General features: G+C 41.9%; 4 protein-coding genes across 4 annotated transcripts; 3 read left to right on the forward strand and 1 right to left on the reverse strand.

The window, feature by feature from the left end:
- Nucleotides 1-1,423: 1,423 nt before the first annotated feature.
- K444DRAFT_517460 (uncharacterized protein) lies at nt 1,424-1,893 on the forward strand (the record flags this gene model as incomplete). Its single annotated transcript, XM_024873776.1, has 2 exons — nt 1,424-1,543; nt 1,564-1,893. Coding segments are annotated over 2 exons (450 nt in total), but the record flags the coding sequence as incomplete, so codon positions are not given.
- A 4,003-nt stretch (nt 1,894-5,896) lies between these two features.
- K444DRAFT_607726 (uncharacterized protein) lies at nt 5,897-6,759 on the reverse strand. The gene is made up of 3 exons (XM_024879226.1): nt 6,424-6,759; nt 6,278-6,374; nt 5,897-6,229 (listed from the first exon to the last, which is right to left on the reverse strand). Exons 1-3 carry the CDS (start codon nt 6,652-6,654, stop codon nt 5,922-5,924), a joined length of 636 nt encoding a protein of 211 aa, XP_024743204.1. The 5' UTR covers nt 6,655-6,759; the 3' UTR covers nt 5,897-5,921.
- A 308-nt stretch (nt 6,760-7,067) lies between these two features.
- K444DRAFT_659468 (uncharacterized protein) lies at nt 7,068-9,348 on the forward strand (the record flags this gene model as incomplete). The annotated part of the gene is made up of 5 exons (XM_024886354.1): nt 7,068-7,485; nt 7,532-7,703; nt 7,872-7,998; nt 8,035-8,271; nt 8,323-9,348. 5 exons carry the CDS (start codon nt 7,068-7,070, stop codon nt 9,346-9,348), a joined length of 1,980 nt encoding a protein of 659 aa, XP_024743205.1.
- A 4,355-nt stretch (nt 9,349-13,703) lies between these two features.
- K444DRAFT_607727 (uncharacterized protein) lies at nt 13,704-14,543 on the forward strand. Its single transcript, XM_024879227.1, has 2 exons — nt 13,704-13,960; nt 14,020-14,543. Exons 1-2 carry the CDS (start codon nt 13,756-13,758, stop codon nt 14,301-14,303), a joined length of 489 nt encoding a protein of 162 aa, XP_024743206.1. The 5' UTR covers nt 13,704-13,755; the 3' UTR covers nt 14,304-14,543.
- Nucleotides 14,544-14,684: the final 141 nt, after the last annotated feature.

Here is a 14,684-nt window from a genome sequence, read left to right on the forward strand (position 1 = left end):
TCGATGGGTCAACTCTGCCATTACAAGGCGCCTTGGTCGTCTTCCAAAGACTTCGGCTCAATCCGAGGCAGATTACGCACCATGTATAATATATTAACGCCGGCACAGCCCGCTGCTTAGCCATAAGGGATACCTCCGTACGGATGGAATGGGAAGCAAGAGGAAGCTTATAGACCTATCTAATAATATCCATTTCCTTATGGAATAGAAACAAGATTCAAAAGCTCGCAAGATTTGGAGGATCGAGAATGATAATACGTGAGCTTTAATGGGTGCACTGCAGGGAAACCGACTTTCGTCCGAATTTGGATTACGCCACTTCTTCCTGGATACTATCAGTCGCTGCCCGTACGTATTAGCCGTAGTCCATTGTCAAATCCGAGGGCATTTGATATAATGAGCGCTGCATGCTATTACCGGCAAGGGGGTTCCTGATCGAGAAACCGACGGTGCAGGCCTCTGTCTTACCGTTCTCTAACGAGTTAATATCTCCGAGCTAAAGGTATCCTATGAAAGGTTCATGCAACTATATTAGTAGGGTGGATCTTCGAGCTTATTACAGCTGCGCCATTGGACCCTCTATTCAAAGTATAAGAGGGCAGTACTCCCCCCTCTAAACCACTTTACTACTAGCTTCCTTTCCATTTTTTTCAAAGATCCTTACTATTTCATTTTATTATAAAGATAGCATCTGCAGAATCCGACTTAGTAAAATGCTATAATAATTAATATATACTTTATGCTAATATTGGTTTAAAGAGGACTCAGAAGATATATAATAATTTGACTACGGCCTCTAAGTTAAGGAAGAGGCGGGTATTTCCTTAGGAAAGTTCTCGAGATAGGAGGTCCAGATATAGTATTATAAAGCCTTACTAATCGTAGAATAGACCGGCTAATTATAATTAATAATAATGTGGATTCGCCCAAATAGATAGCTTCTATTCAGGGACTAATTAACGAGAAGTACCGAATTAGAAAGAGAGCCCGAAAAATAAGAGGATCGCTTCAGACTATTAGCGAACCCCTGGATAACCCTAGCTAATTAAGGGAGCTCGTATAATCGAGTAAAAAGATTATTATTATTAGCGGGGCCGGCATCTCTATTAGTATAGGTTATGAGTTAAAGCTAGGTTATAAATCCCTTTATTAATACTAATTTACCTAGTTCCTACCTTTAATAATATACGGAAATCTAAATAGACCTTATTTAACCGCTCTCTCTATTTCTCTTCCGACGAGATAACCAGCTTCTACTTTATAGTCCGTAATATATATAAACGCCTGTATTCGGATTCGACCGAGCCTTTGCCTTTCCACAAGGTTATAGACAAGCTTATATAGACTTGCCCTTATTTTCGGTACTATATATAGAATATTAATTATATTAAGCGCCTATTACCTAATCTCAATACTAAGATAATATGCCTCTATAGTCGAGCTAATCAAGTATAATACGGGATATATAACTAGGTATATGAGTATAAGCCATATCTATTCCAAGGTTCCGATTTGCTATACTATTAAAGGTACTTGCAAAGAAGTTAAGCCCGGATATTAAAGGGCAAGCGATTATTAAATATTAGTAGGCTAAGACCTAATATACTTTTATATGGCAAGCCTTACCTAGATAATAAAAAGATTCTGGAAACTACTAAGTATGATTTGAGAATATACCCGGAGCTAGTATTAATTATTAGTATAAAGCTAGTAATTCCTAGCGCTCGGTTAATAGCCGCAGACTTTTACTATACTACCCGGAGTATAGGTAAGGCAAGTTTTTGGATTAGCAAGAAAGAGCTAATATGGAGTATAAAGTCCTTATATAATTATATCCTTATAAGAAATTATAATAAGGTTATTTCCTTAGATATTTTAAAACTATCTAATTAATACACGTTTATATTACTACAAGCCATTCTTAACTTTACTATCCTATATAAGCTATCTTCGAGGAACTTAAATATAATTTAATACGGATATTATATATAGAAGCCATTACTATAATTCAAGTATCTAGATAGAAATTATAAGTATATAATACGACCTCCTCTCTCCTAGCTTCCTCTACCTCAAGCGTACTTATATAAGCTAACCGGATCATATTAGTTATCTTATAATTAGTATAGACTATACTTAGTTAGTATCTCTCTAGTCCGATTATAGAACTACTTACCAGAGATTAAAGTACGTATATAACGCTAGCCCTAAACTTCTATATTAGTTAGTTCCTATATAAGTATACTAGCGGTATTCAAAGCTCCAAATTTCTAGTATTAATAACCTCTTATTAATTCGCTAGATTTCTCAGGCTAGTTAAGCCCGTAATATTAAACGAATATAGTATATTAAAAGACCTAGTCCGCAAGGATTAGCTATATATACTATGGCACTAGTTAATAGAGCTCACAAATTAACTCCTTGCATTTTTCTAATTAGGCATCTCCCTATTATATTAGTCTATATCTTAGTCGAGTAGCTTATATACTATCTTAATAGCCACATCCTATAGCTCAATTTCGTCGACTTCCTATAGGAGACTTATTACCTGGATCTTAGTAGGCCCTTAATCTCGGGTATTAAATAATTACTTAATATATCCTAAATAAGCTATAACGCTAATTCCCGATATAAAGAGAATAATATTACCATAATTCTCGGCCAAGGGTAACTCCCCGTATAGGCCTTTAAGGAAGGCTCTTATTACTATAGGTTATACCTGGAGAAGCCGAGTAAATCCCTTCCGCTATTAGAGGAGAGTAGTAATATTCCTGGCCTTGTTTTCCTTATCCTAATCCCATAATACTATAAAAAAGGAATATAATTTATTAATAGAGAGTACTAATATAGAAGGAACTCGCAAGAAGATATATTAGTCCGTACGAACTTAATAAGGCCTAGCCAGGGTAATATTAGCCTTTAGTAATCCATTTTCTTTAAAGATCCTGACTTCGGCTCTATTTTATAGAGAGATTCCTATTTGAACTATAATAAGTATAGCATATAGCGAGCCTGTAATAATAAGGAGAATAATTAATAGTTATAAAAAATTAAAGGAGGCAAGATATAAGAAGATCATAACTATTATAATAATAGTTAAGGCTATATAAGTATTTAGAAATAATTCATATATATGGTATTAAATAAACGATAATAAAAATATACCTAAGATAGCTATACTAATAGTAGCCTGGAGCGTTTTTAGTATGGGAACCTTTAACCAGACTTAATTATAACTTATAGTAAGACCTGCTATACTTAATATAGATATGAAATGACATATACCAGGGCAAATTAGACTCAAAGCAGCTATTAAGTAAACGGTATATTTGACTATAGCAATAATACTAAGCTATCTATAAATGAAATTCTTGAACTATTATAATATATAGATATACTCAGAGAATATATTAGGTCTACTATATAGTAAGAGCAAAATCAGATTAATTAAAATAGCTTTACTAGATTATTTTATTAGTACTACTCGGCCCTTAGAAATAGCGAGAATTATGGTATTAATTACAAGTATAGAAAGAAAACTAATTAGATAAAGTAATATAGTAATGCCCATATTTCTAAGGTATTAATAGAGTAGATAATTAGAGGCATATCTGCAAGCAAAGAACTTAAGATAACGGGAATTAATATAAGAAAGGGAATTATTTTATAGGTAGTATTATAAAAATACTAAGATTATAATCCCGAGAAGTATATCTCTAGGGATAATTATAGCGGCAGTTATAATATCTATTATATCTTAGCCAGGATAGGTAGTTCTTTGGTATTTAAAGATATACTTATAAAGATATATATATAAAGCCTTACGGAAATTTATTCTTAGAAATAAATATATCTATATATAAATATATCCAAGATTTCCCAGGTTTATTTCAGGCAATTTTCCTTAATATAGAGCTAACAGGATTAATAGAGACATTAAATTACCAAGCTAGCTTTAACTAGATAAGAATAAGTATATTAAGATAACAGGTCAAACCGCTAACTAATCTGTATAATTGCCTCTATTACCTTGCGGACCGTATTAATAACCGCCTTGTTCCAAGGCTCGTTTCCAATATGTTATCTTAATAATAACCTTTGCTAGCATAGCATGTCATTAAAGCCTTCTGCTATCTCTTTATACCCATGAAATAATGGGATTAAAAGTAGTATTACAGGTAAATAAGTAATATTTCCTCGGCATACCTATAACGAGATATCACGTAATGACGATGAGGATCCGGCAATAATATAAGCATATGAAGTTGACCCTGTAAAATTAGGAAGTCACCTTAATACATATAGTGTCTATAAGCTAATATTTCAAATACTGCGCCTATATCACAAGTATGGGAAACCGGCATCTATAGCGCACCTATTACTGGAAGTCTTCAAGATAATCAAAAACAAGGTCTTTGAAGTACATTTGGCCGCATTAATGCCCCAATGGGAACAGGATTATTCTTGCTTCCGTAAGAAGTGCCGGCCGACAGACCACTACACACCTTGGGAGATTGAGAATTTCATTAACATAATCAAAATTTCAGAGCCAGAGCCCCTCAAACAATTGGACAGTATCATGGATCACTACGGGACTCACGAGTTTAGACATAACAACTTCCGGTACAGTTAGAGATGTAAGCTAGATCCCCTTGGTGGTTTACCGCCTGGGGTTAACTATATCGGCCACACGAAGTTTGTGAGTTAGACTATTTAATATTATTGTCTCTTTTCCGAATGAGAATATTATACTGCAATATGGCTCTATACAGAAGCTTACTCTCTAATATATCAGTTACTGAAGCAGGATTTTGGCCTCGATGTATTAGCTGGCCAATATGAGTTCATGGTTTTCAAGAGGACCGTCAGCTACATAACGCTACCGATGTCTGCCCTAGAGCATCGCCAATTGTTTATATGCGAGATGTTAAATAGATAGAGATCCTATGTGACTTACGACATAAATACAATGCGGCCACTCAATAAAGGCCTATTCCACGCGGCCTTAAAAGCCTTGCGTTTGGAAAATGATAATACCAAAGGTGCAACCCCTTTTTTAGACACCTCGTATATCTCCGTTAGCTCACCTTAGATGGCAGGTTCTCAACTTCGATATTTTATAAAACCTGTTCTTATTTACCCAAAAGGACATGAGATTGAAGGGGACGAGGAAGATCTCCATCTACCTCTGGTACGTAAGGAAGATATTGGTTTGGGGAATAATATGCCATAATGCTTGAGAGTCTAGGTGAGACAAACAGGGAAGAGTTAAATATGTATTAATGTATAAATATAATAAAGCTTTGTATGTTTGAACGTGCTTATCTTCATTTCAGGCTTACTAAGGCCAAATCTAAGATCTTTTATAATAGAGAAATTGAAGCTATTCATTATGATATAGTAGAAATTGCAATATAGTATTCGAGGTTCAACTAATTGGTTTGGAAGGTACAATATAGCAGAAATTACAATATAGTATTCAAGGCTTAGCTAATTGATTCAAAAGTTATAATATAGTAGAAAGTATAATGAAGTAAAACCTATAATAGAGTACAGGTTATAATAGAGTATAAATTACAATAGAGTACAAATTATAATGTAGTAGAAATTACAATAAAGTATAAAGAGGAGGCTCGTCTGATTGGTCGTAGAGTTACAAAATAGTAGAAATTACTATAAAGTAAAACTATAATATAATACAAATTACAATAAAGTACAAAGAGGAGGCTGATCTGATTGGTCGTATAATTACAAAATAGTAGATATCATAATTAAGTAAATTTATAATATAGTCGAAATTATAATATAGTAGAAATTAGACTAGTATTTCAAAGGAATCTAATTGTTCAAGGCCCAGAACGCTCAAAGGACAACACTGACGCCTTCTATATACTAATCGGCACAAAGATAAAAGATTAAAGCTACCATTGGAAAGTATTACGCTGCCTCTGACTAACAAGATAGGCAATTCCACGAAGTCTGTCCTCCTGAGATCTATTTTCATACTCTCCCCCATGCGGGGGCCAATACCGTTCGAGCAATTCAGGCAACACGTCTCGATATTCCTTAAAAGTGAGCTCTTTCATAGCAACGTTATAGAAGCTTATCCATTCTCCATTATCTGGAACACGGTTACTCCCTTCGAGGATCTCTTTGAGCATCCGACCAACCGATCGAAGATCTCCCACGTCGCAGTTGTCCTGTGCGACCTGACACAGGTGAACATTTGCTACGCCATTTCTTAGCAACTTTTAGACGCTCAAATACCGAGACTCACCAAGTTTAAACCCTTCCCCGGTCACTAGTATGTGTTCTGCAGTGAAGTTACCACGTAAGAGATTCTGCCTAGCTAGGTATTCAAGAGCGTGAAGCGTCTGTACTGTGTTAGTATTGCTGTGCTAAGTAGTTTCTTAAATAACATACGTCTTGGCAAATTCTTCGCACATCTAGTAATGACCATGGATACTGGGCTGCAGCGGCCGCAACTGTGACAGATAAGGGCGGCTTCATGACGTATAGTTCACACTGCCCCTTCGGATCAGTCTCATCTTGCCCAGCCTTTGTCGGCAACCAGTGGCCAGTGCCAGAGTTATCGTCATCAAATCCGACGATGTTAGGATGGTTAAGCGCGCGTAACGTATTCCACTCGCTCATAGTCTTCGACGCGTTGACCAGGACTACTCCAGGTATTGACTTGTACGTTACAAGCTTTACTCGGATCCCACCAAACTCAAAGGTGCCATCAATGTGATCCTCGCGCCCAACCGAGTCTGACGTAGCAACGGACGGTGGCATCTTCAATGGGGTGTGCACGCCACTCTCGCCCTGGCCTGTGCCTCTCAAGCGCCATATACCAGTTGCTCTTCGAGATACTGCTCCCGAGTCGTGCTCCATTATGCTTACGGTTTGATGCTCTAGAAGGACTGCCTGCTGCTTTATAATGCTGGGATCCAATCCAGTCAGCACCCAGCTTGTCATCTGCACTCAGTCAGCAAAGAAGGCCTCGGCATGTAGCCGCCATATATGCAGGAGATAGACCTCGAACGGTTCAGTACGTCCTGCGCGGGATGAGAGACTCACAGGAAAACGCAGAGTCCCTGGACCATCTCGCTGAGAGGGCTCGAGTGGGTGTAGCTTTGGTGAGATTGGAGAGTCTGAAGTATGAGCCGCCTACAGGCCGGCCATCCATTCCGCTTCAATCCAGAAAGGTAGACTTCTGGCTCGACGAGTTCAGAGATCGGGGATGCTTTCCAAACGTTCAACGGAACCGTATACGGGCCAAAATATCCCCATCCGTTCTCGCCCAGGCGCTGGGTCTATCTAGAGCAACCATCGAAGATTTGCAGGACACCGAGAACCTCCGACGCCTTGAGCTTCCTCAAGGCGCCGTGCTGACGCACACTCACGGCCAACACAGACTGGAAGCCGCAAGACAACATATTTATCCTCACAATGTGTGGTGGGCTGTTGATCTCCTCAATGAAGGTATTCATGCGGATTCGGATATAATTATGACGAGCTGACAATGTAGATGATTTGAATCTTCAGTTCGACGTCGAGGAGCAGAACCGGAACATCGAGTCCATCCCTCACAACGATGGGACCGTCTTCCGCTTTCTCGAGACCGATGGGTCGTGGAGAAAGGGGTTCTGCTCGAAACGGGTGGAGGTCGACTTGAAGGCGATTGAGAAACGGCCAGCCTTGTATGCGGCGCTTGCTGCGTTACGACCCTTCGTAGGGTTATGGGATTCTTTTCACAAGGGAACTCTAGAGCGTATTAACTGCCTGAAGTGCGACGATGTAAATCACGTTAGCCTTGCCTCAAAAAGCACCCACTGATGGTAACAGGAACTTATATATTACCTCGATAGCATGAAAAGGACGTGGATGTTCATCGTTAGCGGCGACCTAGAGCTCGCAGAGAAGATAGACCCAACAACAGTAAAACTAATTGAGGCAAGGGCCCCGATGGTATCATTTGCAGATAAAGAAGATATTGTGCGTGGATTTCAGGACGGGACAATCTTTTGTCAGGTGGGTGAAGGCGCTACCAGAACGCGGCTTCAACAGAACGTTCTGGCCGTCAACGGAATGATCACTTCCATCAGGACTTTCTTGGCCGATACGTTATACCTTGAAGACAGTCACGTCGCCATGAAAGTCCTCATCGATCCCACGAGATGTCAAACCAGAGAGGCACTACGACATATGTGGCGCGGTTCTCCAATGAACCGTGTAGTGCTGGAATATGCCGACGGATGGACGGAGGCGGTTAATATCCCCATGGAGGAGGAAGGCCAATTCCAGATAGCATATATATAGCTTTGGATGTTCTCGATGCGCAACTATCCCCGCCTCACGAATCTCGTCCCGAAGACTGATGGCAAACACAAGGTTTCCTGCATTGGGCCAGACCTAGAATGGCAGCGGGGGTTTGCCGCGATTGCCAAAGCTTTCGGGTTTGAATCAACGGCGATTAATCTTCTGCTTGAGGAGGACCCAGACCGCGTAAACGTTCGAGATATGCTCTCAAAAGCTAGACCACCAAATAGATTTGAATACGACCTCCAAGCCGAAACCCAGTCACACTGCGAATTACTTCATCGAATACAGGTGACGCGGCAGCAGCCGCGTCGAGGCGTGTCGCCACGGTGGACCACGGACGTCTCAAACGTAAAGAAGAAGCGGCGGTACGGGCGGCCATATGAAAGAGCACTCAAGGAGTGTAACCCTTGCTTCTTCTTCCACAACATCTGCCAAGCACCTCCTAGTGGGAGGTACATCACCGACTTGTTTGTCAAGCGCAGCATCTTGCAATTCTTCTTTCAAATTCCAGCCCTTCCTGCTGACCTGTCGCTCTGGCGTGGTGTAGACCTAGAGACCACTGACAGACACATCCAGCGTGCGCCGGAGCAGAACAATGGCCTTGATCAAGCTCGCGAACGCATCCGCGCACTCCAGAACAGCGCAGCCCAAACTGCAGCCCAGAACGCAGCCCAGAATGCAGTACATGAGGCTGCGCAAGCTGCGATTACGCTGCGGCTGGAGGATGCCGAGAAGCGATTGGCTGCACAACAGGAAGAGAATGTGCACAATAACGCAAGGCTGTCCGAGGCTCGAGAGAGTTCAGCGGGGCAACTCGCGCAAATTCAATATTACCAGAACAGAATTGATGAACTTGAGACTGTAGAGAGAAATCGCACGCGGGAAGAGTCGCGACAACAGTTGGAATTGGCTGAGAAGCTTCGTCAGAGTCAGCAGACGATAGAGGCTCTTGAAAGGACAATTGCAGATCACGAATCTGCTCGCGGAATGCAAGTCGTACTCGCAAAGCAGTACCAAGATTAACGAGGGATGGCAGACGAATTGGAGAAATGTCGCTTGATGATCGCAGAATTCGAGCGTAGGATCTCGGAGTACAAGTCTGAGAGTGATAGGCAAGCATTAGCGGCAGAGTCATTGCGATAGTAGCTTGCCGCATATTCACAACGAGCAATGACAGAATTAGAAGCACTATGATCGAGAATCGTGGAATGGGAAAGGGGTGACATACGAAGGCCAGAAGATCAAAACGTTAATAAAATATCCCAAGGCTACTAGCAAAGAGCTGCTGAATTAGCACTCCTCAGCCAAAAGCAGGTCGCAGACCTAACTAAATCCAATGAAGCGGTTAATAAGAAGGATAGGATCTTAAACGTGATACTTGCAAGGATTAAGCAGACTCGAGAAGGGGTCGAGATACTGAGTGCCGCTTTTACAGAACGACTCTAACTTGAGCCAAACCATAAAAGCAGTAATCGTGTGACGATCTATCCGGATGAACTTCTATTCGAAGATCTTCCCGGGGTAGAGGCGCAGATCGAAGACCTGGAAAAGTCGATTGCCAAGTTTATTACTATCTATAGTCTAAAGAATCCGGCATAAGACGAGAATCCCCCCGTAAAGATACTCGAGTTACAGAAGCTAGCCCCGAATGCCCGGCTCGCTATTACAGACGGGAGCGGCGCTAGAGGCGATATAGAGGCCCCGGATCTCAACCGGATACTCGCAGTCATAAGCAGACGAGCAGAAGTCTTAGAGCAAGAAGGTCGGGCTATCTATAACCTCTAAGCAGAACTAGACATAGCGAGGGCAGCCGCTAAGAGCCAATAGCAAAAGGCGGAACGTATTAAAAGGCTCGAGGAGGAGCTCGCAGAGGCGGAGAAGCAGTTATAATAAGAACAAGTAGCTACTAGGGACCTTAAAGAAAGCCTAAAGATAGCGCGCGACGCCATATAGAGAGAGATAGAGCTTATAGGCATCCTTAGGGGAGAGCTAGATATAGCTAAGGCAAAGAATAAAGTACTACTCTAGCAAGGGAAGGCAGCTATTATAGAGCTCGTAGCAGAGTTAATAATAGTTAAGGCAGACACTAAAATCTTATAGAAAGAAGCAGAACGAGTTCATGGCCTAGAGGCAGAACTAAATAATTCAAGAATAGTACTATAAGCTATAGGCAAGGCGCAAGAGGAACTAGAGAAGATAAGACAGGACCTAGGAGACTTAAGGCAACTATTAGGCTCATATATTAAGGAGCTAAAATTAGTAAAAGCCGACGCTAAAAAGAGGCTAGAAGCCTCCAAGAGTCAAGTAATAGGCCTGGGAAAAGACCTAGAAATAGTACGGCAATTTATTAAGGAGAGAGAAATAGAGTTAGTAGGCTTAAAGCTTAATATCGGTAATAATAACGAGCGCATAAGATTATTAAAGGCATAATTATTTGAGACGAACCGTCTAATATAGCTAGAGAAAGAGAAGCAGAAACTCGAGGCCGAGTAGAAAGAGATTCAAGCTATAGTGGCCAAGGCAAAAGCCTCAAGTAGCCAGGATCTTGGGGAACTTATATAGTAGGAAGCGTATATTAATACTAGTCTCTTATAGGTTAAAGAGAAAATGGTTATAACGGGATTAGATATTATAAGATATGCAAAGTATAAAGTATACTTCGAAAGTTCTAAAACCGGCTATTAGATAGGTATTAACTATATTCTCGTAAAAGACCTAGGGAAGAAGTTTGAGGAATTACGTAATTAGGTCATTTATTATTTCGTAAACGGTATTATAATAGTAGTAGAGCTCGAGAAATACAAAGACTTCTTAGTAAATTAAAAGCACCTTGCAGACTACGGGAAATTCTTCTATTATAGCTATAATCTACCTCGGAAGAGATATTATAGTCTGGATAATATAGGAGAAGATTTGAATAGTACTCCAGGACCTAGAGCTCAGGAACTAGCAAGATTTCGTACTAAGTCTAAAGAATCCCGCGGCTAATCCCTATTTCCTTCTTTTTATTACCTTTTATATGTGTTTCGAGGTAGTAAGAAGGATAGGTCATAGTAATATTAATATTCGGTTCTTCGTCTCGAGGGATCTGTTACGGTAATGGCTGTTCGAGTACTGGTAGAAGAAAGCTGCGAGATGGGAGGGTTGGCCAGTGTGCGGTACTAATGTAAGCTAGGCCCTGGCCCTCGGGTAATCGCAAATGAAGATCGTTGTGGATTTAATCTGACGATTGACTTGATCCAACGTTGAATTTTGGTGCGGGGCTGTTCTTCTTCACCCTGCGCTAACCAAATTCGGTTAGGCCGGCCGTCTGGCTTCACGATGTGCCATTGTCGCATATAGCCAGCTATTGCGGCAATGAGGGGCTTGCTGTCTATCACTACTTGATGAGTGCCTCGAATTGTCTTTGCATGGCTTCGGCACGTTTGAAATTGAGCATCCTTCTAATCAACGCTCAAACAAATTGTTTATGGGTGCAGGATGGATAAAGAGAGGGATCTCTCTGATGCGGTATCACCAGGACCACGTCCAACGAATCTCAACAGTTAGGTCAGTCGTGAAACAAGAGCGTTATCTCGATTGTAGCTAATCTGTTTCCCCTAGATTTCGCCTAGCTGAACCTCCGAACGGAGCAGCATCGAGCCAAACCACTGCCAACCTCGTAATCGAACCTTCGGCGGGTCGACATTCACTTCAGCGACATCTCAGTTCAGCTCTTCCACCTACGGTCGTGGTATACTGAAAACAACGAGTACCCATGAAAATCTTTGTACAAAAAGATATATCTAGAAAGTTGCAGGTACCTATGAAAATTATGTACAAATGGTGTTCGGAGCAGAAGATAACCCGCCCTTCTTCTCGTCTAATTGCTATATGCCTCTTGCATTCTTTTGTCCCATATAGGGTCTGTAGAACTTCTCTGCTCCGTTTACCTAGTCACTATATATTAATTCCTCTCCTTGACAGATATAGGGTGTATACGGAACTCGAGCTTACAGGTTGGAATGAAAGTGGAGGCTTCGACTTGTATCTCAAATCACTTAGGTATTTGCCTCCTCGTCAAGACCGAGCGGTGTGGAAGCTTTGGGATCGTGCCCCCCCGGATCCAAGAGAAGCTTGGTGTGAGGATCGAGGAACAATCGCGGAAGCATTTGCTTCTACCTGAGATATATCACATATATTAGCAGTTGTTTCAAGTATATAAGGCAAACGATGTAATACATCACGAGCATCCTGCTGTTGCTGTTGGCGCGATTGGCGTTCGTCATACTTAGCTTTAGCACACTTGTAGCATGTGTAAGCGAACCCGGCTACTGCTACTATCGCTGATGCAGAGCCAGCCGCTACGCCGACAATCTGAAGAGCGGACGGCATTGAACCGTTGGAAATGTGTTCAATAATTGAATCTGCGTCGGGGAAGGATCGATTTGAGTAAAGCAGGTATATCTCTTCGTTTCTAGGCAACAGCTCTATGTCGTATAGCCAGCTTGGACGGAAGAGAGGTTTGTCAGGAAATAAACAAGGTGAGCTCGCGGAACGCGTGTACATATATATTACCTATCGGACGCGATTGTTTATGCGCTCACACATGACTAGCAATGGCGAAGCGACGGATGAATCAAAGCGAGTGAAACAATGCCATCAGATTGACAATAAAGCAGGAAACAGACATCATTGTCAACATCTCGTGGCATTGATGCTTAGAGGAGCTAGGTTAGGGAGACGGTGCATAGATCAATTCAGAGATTGATTTGTTTATCGAGTAGCAGAGCGTTTTGTCCGAAACAATTTCTGAGACTCCCTCGCGCTTGTGTGAAAGAGTCGCCAGGCTTGGCGTATATTAATTGGCCCTGGCGGTCCGAATTATGCGCCGTTTGCCCCGAATGGCTTGGGACCCCCTACCGTGACACCGTGACTGGATAAGACCGCCTGGGTCCTGCAAGGCAATTTGTAGGGACGCAACCTTACTCGGGTGCTTCTGTCAACTGGTTTCCTAACAAATGATTACTAAGGGTGGGCAGTTTGACGAGTGCGATCGATCGTTCTGCAGTCGGTAACCCTAACCTCAACTCTCGCCCTCACAGATTCAACGACGGTTTAGGTTATGGATCGCAATACTCAAAGGGAAATGCCGCCACAATTTCAAGTGGTAAAGATTTTCCCCCAACGTTGGCTATTTGTGCCTTCATTAGCTAGCTAAATTATATCCCTGTACCAAATCTCAATGATGCGCAAAGCTACAAATGATGTCGTGTATTGTCTCAGTGAGGTAGTTAGTAAGCAGGTCGGGTGGGCGTGGTGGGGTAGGTCACCGGACCATATATTCAGCTCGGCACACCACCATCGGGATGGCCTGCGCATACGTCCTTCTAATCCTTCTTCAGCTCCTCTATTGAAACTTTGTATCGCTGCCTTCTACGCATAATTATCATGACGCTGATACTACCGAAACTATACCGGGTTCAACATTCAACGTCCTTTACTCACCACGCTAATCACGAAGGCTTTAGAGCGAAGGGTACATACTGGATGGACTATAGCCATTGGTTCAATCCAAGAAAGGTGACGAAGCATCTAGATTGGAAAGATAGATCACTCGAGCCAAGCCCGTTTATATCCTTCTTTGATAACCTAAGTAGGCCTAAGTTTGCACGAGTATGCTGTACAAGACGGCTGCTAATATATATGTCCTAGAGGATACTCAAATGCGGGCGTCATTCCACCGCAAGGCAGGCTGTGAGGGGGTGTTCGTGGCAGAGATCGATATCTCCAATTTTACTCCATACTGCCTTCGTATCGAGTTTTTGGAAGGACCTATTGAACTAAATGGCTTGCTACATACCCCGACAACGACAATGCTGTTCCCTTTGGTGGAGCTAAGGAGCAAATTTCATCTTGATTTTCGAATAATTCAGTCCTCGGAATGGATTGCGCTATCGTATATTCCACCAGAGATAGTTACCTATACGAATTTTTAAGTGCGTGCAAGGCACCTTGCTCGGATTGCGAAGTGGAGACGGCGATGGCAATAGAGGAGGTTTGGCGGTCGTGACATAAGAAAAGGGAGGGAAGAGGTGTGGAAAAGGTTTCTCTCCAGGAATCAGGATTGCTCATGGTGGCAATCTTCCTTATCATGTTGTCTAGTCGAGGCCAGTAGCTGTGCACCCAAAGGATAGCAAAATGGGAATGTCATTTCTACGACCTAAATAGGCAGTAGCCCAGTTTTCATGTGCGATATTCACGGAGCAGAGGTTTTGCAGTGTTGCAAAGCCCTTTGATACTGTCACGGTTGAGCAAGAGCGTCATACTCTCGCTCTGCTGTTTGTCGCTTGATGACCAGGCATATCTAGAGTCAGGAT

This window comes from Hyaloscypha bicolor, assembly GCF_002865645.1.
Source record: "Hyaloscypha bicolor E unplaced genomic scaffold K444scaffold_15, whole genome shotgun sequence".
NCBI lineage: Eukaryota > Fungi > Ascomycota > Leotiomycetes > Helotiales > Hyaloscyphaceae > Hyaloscypha > Hyaloscypha bicolor.